Source organism: Pongo abelii, chromosome 12 (assembly GCF_028885655.2).
Source record: "Pongo abelii isolate AG06213 chromosome 12, NHGRI_mPonAbe1-v2.0_pri, whole genome shotgun sequence".
In the NCBI taxonomy this organism is placed as follows: Eukaryota; Metazoa; Chordata; class Mammalia; order Primates; family Hominidae; genus Pongo; species Pongo abelii.
In genome coordinates, this window is record NC_071997.2 from 112,335,288 (window position 1) to 112,340,669 (window position 5,382).

The 5,382-nt window shown below is 53.5% G+C and overlaps 1 protein-coding gene across 1 annotated transcript; it reads right to left on the minus strand.

Moving 5' to 3' along the window:
* Positions 1 to 930: 930 nt before the first annotated feature.
* Positions 931 to 5,148, minus strand: RHOB (ras homolog family member B). Its single transcript, XM_024242115.3, has one exon. The coding sequence runs from the start codon at positions 2,895 to 2,897 to the stop codon at positions 2,307 to 2,309; it is 591 nt and encodes a 196-aa protein (XP_024097883.1). The 5' UTR covers positions 2,898 to 5,148; the 3' UTR covers positions 931 to 2,306.
* Between the last annotated feature and the right edge of the window lie 234 nt (positions 5,149 to 5,382).

Sequence of the window (5,382 nt, forward strand, 5' to 3'; positions counted from 1 at the left end):
AAGTGCTAGAAACTCAGAAAACGATAATTCAAAAAAAATGAAAACCACACTTCTCAGGCAGTTGACACTCTCAGCTACCTTCCCTGGAAGATGCGAGAGCTGGCAGCTTTAAGCCATCATGCCTGCAGCAGAATTTTAATGTGGTCTCCACCTATAAATCAGCCCGTCTGGTTCTAAGAACCATTACAGCAAAGCTAAGTGTTTACAATTAGAGCTCATCATGACTGAATCTCAAAAAGTGGCAGCTCCAACTTTAAGAACCACCAAAACATCCAATGTTCTTTCCACAATGTGGCCCTTCTCTGAACTTAGAATAAATCATTCTAGGTTACTTATAAAGGACATATTGGGATCAAAGTTTGATAATTTTAAAAAATCACCTCTTTATCTTAACTCCCCCACTTCTGGAAGCTCTAGCCCCAAAGATAACAACCTATAACCTCCTGGGGTATTGTGTAAACCCCTTGATGGCCTGAAGGGAACCCAGTAAACAGGCTTCCTGATAGCCTGACCCCACACCAACGATTAATAAAAAAGTTTCCTAAATTTAAAATGCACAAATGATAACTTTCCAAGACTCAAAGAATAAGCAAAGTCCCATAATAGACTTAGACACAAGTGTTTTTAAGACACACAGATGAATGAAATCAAGATCTTTGGTCTCACTTAATTGAACTGAGTACGTAATAGGTCAAGTTTTTGCACTGGGTGTCGGGGTATCCACTCATCTTCCTCTAGGAATGTGACAGGAACAACCTGGTCTCCCTTGGTCACCCAACCCCCACATGCTCCCAAAGGGACTTCATCCTCATTTACTACATTTGCCATAAGGGAAATGGAGTTGGCAAGAAAGGATCTCGCCTAGGAGAATGTCTCCCTTGTCCCAAATTCACAAGGATATTTTTACACACTATTAAACCACAAGAGCCATTTTATAAATGTCATCATCATAGTCTTTTAATATTTTACATAAAAAACTGTATACACAGCTTATAGAACTTTTATGTAAACATCATAAGCTCACCATTTTGTCATTTGTCAGTTTATTTAAAAAATAAAAAACAAGACAACAATTTAGTAGAAGTACCACTGGGAGGGAGGGGAGGGGAAGAAAGGATATACAGGGGCAGGTGTATTCTCTGTACAGAGGTGCAGAGAAAATTTCACATAGCTTTAGAGAATGCCTTGTGAAAAAAAAAAATAGGCCCCAATACTTGTTACTGCCCTTTATCAAAACTGTGTGCATGACCTACACAAATAAAATTACAAAACAGTGTTGCCACTTTCTTCAAGAAAACAAAGCAAAATTTAGTGGGTTTCTTTTCCCTCTCCTTGTTAGAAGTCATTTTTAAAAAACATCAGAAGTAGATGAGGTTACAGCGTACAAGTGTGGTCAGAATGCTACTGTCGTATGCAAATGACGAGTGCATTAAGTGTCAAACAATGAAACAATTGTGCAAAGAATTAAACAAATTTTAGCCTTTAAATAAATCAAATAATATCAGTTTCTTGGACTGAACAATTTTCACTTGTAGGACAGGCACAAAGTTCGCTTATGGCAAAAACAACCCCACAGCGCACCCTCCCTCCTCTCTCCGGTGGCTGGTGGAGGGTTCGCAGGGGGCTGGCCCGCAGGAGAGGCTGTGCTGAAGCTGTGTCCTCCCCAAGTCAGTTGCAAATGTCTTCCCCAGGGGTCGGAAAGATGGCCAAGTCCTGTTCATGCTTGGACGGGAGTCTGGCCCAGCCTGGGCCAGAGCGCTCACCCACCACCACCATTAAATAACACCATCTTAGCTCCGAAAATAAAATTATATCTATATTTATATAACATCCCCCCATCCTCCCCAGCCCTCCCCTCCCGCAGTACCCGGGGTCTATGTTACAGACAAGGGATATCAGGCTCCCGCTGGTGAAGGGCGAACATCTGATGGGGCGCGGCCACACTCCCGCGCCAATCTCGCCCCCGGGGATCAGAGACGGGGGTGGGGTGAAAATGGGGCGAGGGGAGTCGAACACACAGCCACACACTCTGAGGCCCGGCTCTTCAGAAAAGCATGCTCAGGGGACCCTTGGCACTCAGTGGGGAGCCTAGGCCTGTGCAACACAGCTGGACGCACACAGACACTGGGAAGGGGCGCCGGGTGCCCACGCCAACTCCTGGCGCGAGCCAGAGGCGTCAGCAGACAGATGCCAGGCAGGCCGGTGGGGTCCTTGTGGGACACGGGTCTCCCCTTCTCCGGGCTCGTGGGGGACTGGTCCAGGAGGGGGAGCCGCGCCGGCAGGGGCAGGCGCGACGGGCGCGGCCCTCATAGCACCTTGCAGCAGTTGATGCAGCCGTTCTGGGAGCCGTAGCGCTTCTGCAGCGCGGCGCGCGTGGCCGTCTCGAAGACCTCGCGCACGCCTTCCTTGGTCTTGGCCGAGCACTCGAGGTAGTCGTAGGCTTGGATGCGCACGGCCATGGCGCGGCCGTCATCCGTGCGCACGGGTTCCTGCTTCATGCGGGCCAGCTCTGTGCGGACATGCTCGTCGCTGCGCAGGTCTTTTTTGTTGGCCACCAGGATGATGGGCACGTTGGGACAGAAGTGCTTCACCTCGGGGACCCACTTCTCGGGGATGTTCTCCAGCGAGTCCGGGCTGTCCACCGAGAAACACATGAGGATGACGTCGGTGTCCGGGTAGGAGAGCGGCCGCAGGCGGTCGTAGTCCTCCTGGCCCGCGGTGTCCCACAGCGCCAGCTCCACCTGCTTGCCGTCCACCTCGATGTCGGCCACATAGTTCTCGAAGACGGTGGGCACGTACACCTCCGGGAACTCGTCCTTACTGAACACGATCAGCAGGCACGTCTTGCCACACGCGCCGTCGCCCACCACCACCAGCTTCTTGCGGATGGCCGCCATGAGCGGGCCGGGCCCGGGCAGCAGGAGGGGGCCCGCGAACGCCTCGCTGCCCTCCCGCTCGCCGCTCACTGCTCACCTCGGGCTGCGCGCGGGGGGCGAGAAGATCGCTAGCTGCACCCGGGCCCCGCGGTGGCGCGTTCTTTCGCTGCACTTGGGCTGCCGCGGCGGGGGCGGTGGGGGCGCGGGGGCATAGGGCGCACCGTGCGTCTCGCCGCGCTGCTCCCGGGCGGTGGTCGCTCTGCTCACCCCAGGCCGGGAATCGGCGGCTTTGTGCGTAACGCGGGCTCGGGCGGCGGACTCGGGTGGTGGACTCGGCCTAGCTCCCTCCCGGGTCTCTCCTGGCCTCGCTAAGCATATAAGAAAACAACTCCAACCAGACTGCGGTGGCAGATGAGGGCTGCGGCCCTAGCGCCCGCTATTTAAAGAGTCCTGCCACTTTCTTAATATAGCCGTCCAATGGGAAACGAGCCGGCTGAGCTCATCGCTGCGGAGCTTGGCTCTGATTGGCCGCCCGCTGCAGCCTGAGGGCGGGGCAGGGCCAGCTTGATTGACGGCCCAGGCCGCCGGGCTGGGAGAGGCAGCGACCGGGGAGTCTGCGCCGCTGCTGGCGCTGCGGGGCTCTGGCGGTACCCGGGTCCCCTCCTTCGCCGCAGCGTCTGCGCGCGGGATCCCGGAGCTGGCTGTCTGGAGCCTACAGGGTCTGGGCGAGCGGCTTCGAGACAGGCGGCACTCAGTGGGGCGTTGGCGACTCCCATTCAGAATTGCCTCTCTTCCTGGCAAACTCCCGGCGGGTGGTCGGACCTGTGGGGGAGGGGCAGCTCTTTTAACGTGGTTTTGTTTTTAAATAAACAGACACACACACACACACACACACACACACACACCCCACACACACACTTTTGTTTCCAAACAAGAGTGTTTTCTCTTTTCTTTTGGAGGCGGCCCCTCCTGTGGTCTGGGGCCCCACCCGGGTACTCGCCCTGGGCCAGCCTCGGGTTTGGACCCGAGAGGCGACCGGCTGGCTGCAAACTGGCTCTTCCAAGTCCCGCCGCCCCTACCCTTCCCAACCCCCAGCTTAGGTCTCTAGGTGAAGATTAAGGGAAGAGGTGCGGAGTGGCCCAAGCTTGACAATGGAAAGGGAAGGTCGAGGCTGGAACACTTGAAGGAAGTTACCGGACAGGAAGAAGCCCCTTCGGCCCCTTTTCACTATGAAGTCTGATCCCGGTTCTTAAAACAGAGAACTGTCTGATATAAATTGTACAGTAGAATATACACTATTGTACAATAGAATGTACAATATTCCGGGTTCAATAGAATCCAACCACCCCAAGATCCCTGAGCAGACGAAAAGGCTTGAGGCTGGAGAAGAGGGGCGGGGTAAAGGGCTAGCAAATGGGGCACAGCGGGTTAGGGGGTGTCCCGTCTGTTGGGGCGCCAGATCCGTAGCCTCCTGATGCACACCAGGACTGAACTCATTTATCCTGTAGATCCTGCATGAAATGACAGTACCGGTGATCCGGAAAGACCCAAGTCAACCGATTTCTACGGATAAAAGAGGAAGAAGGGGGTAGGGGGAAAGGGGAGTCGGGGAGGGCTCCCGGGAAGGAGAAACAGCCTGAACACAAACAGGAAGGTGGGAAAGAGTAGGGCAAACTCTAGGAGCTGCGTATGCTGGGGTTCATGAGTGCTAAAGTATTAACTGCATGGGCTGGGCTCTGTCCATCCATTGCACGGGAAATGTATGCAAACTTTTTTCAGCAAAGGAGGGACCCACCACATGACCGGGAGGTGGTTGCCTCCTGTCTCCGTCTCTGTCTCGCTCTCTGTCAGTTGTTGGAGGGCCAGGGTTCTGTCTTATCTCCGCATCTTGAAGACCCAGCATAATGCCTGGCATTTACAAGAATCAGTAAATGACTGTGGAGAATTAACCCGAATGCTCAGAAACGCAGGTGGAATTTTCTGGGGGTTTCTTTCTTCAGTTCCACACTTCGCTTTAACAATTATCTAACCAGGCCGGGCACAGTACCTCACGCCTGTGATCCCTGGGCCTGGGAGGCCCAGGCTGGAGAATTGCATGAGCTCAGGAGTTCAAGACCAGCCTGGGCAACATGACAAAACCCCGTCCCTGTCCCTGAGAAAAATAAAATGGGATGGGGTGGGAAGGAGAGTGGCCTGAGCCTATAATCTCAGCTACTCGGGAGGCTGAGGTGGGAGGATTGATTGAGCCCAGGAGGGCTAGGCTGCAGTGAGCTATGATCGCAACACCCCACTCCAGCCTGGGTGACAGAATGAGACCCTGGCTTAAAAGAAAAAAAAAAAGTAAACATTAAAAAGAAAATCATCTAAGCAAACCCAGGCAGCCAGCTGTGACTGAACCCCGGTGTTTGCACATGTAATTCAGGTGTTAAGAGCTAGGTCCCCATATGGCTCCACGGATGAAATCAGATCAGCACTACTACTGCTGCTAAGCCTAGAGCCCTTCCTA

Excerpts from the sequence above, each read along its gene's own strand:
- RHOB (XM_024242115.3), bottom strand. The coding sequence starts at position 2,897 with ATGGCGGCCATCCGCAAGAAGCTGGTGGTGGTGGGCGACGGCGCGTGT.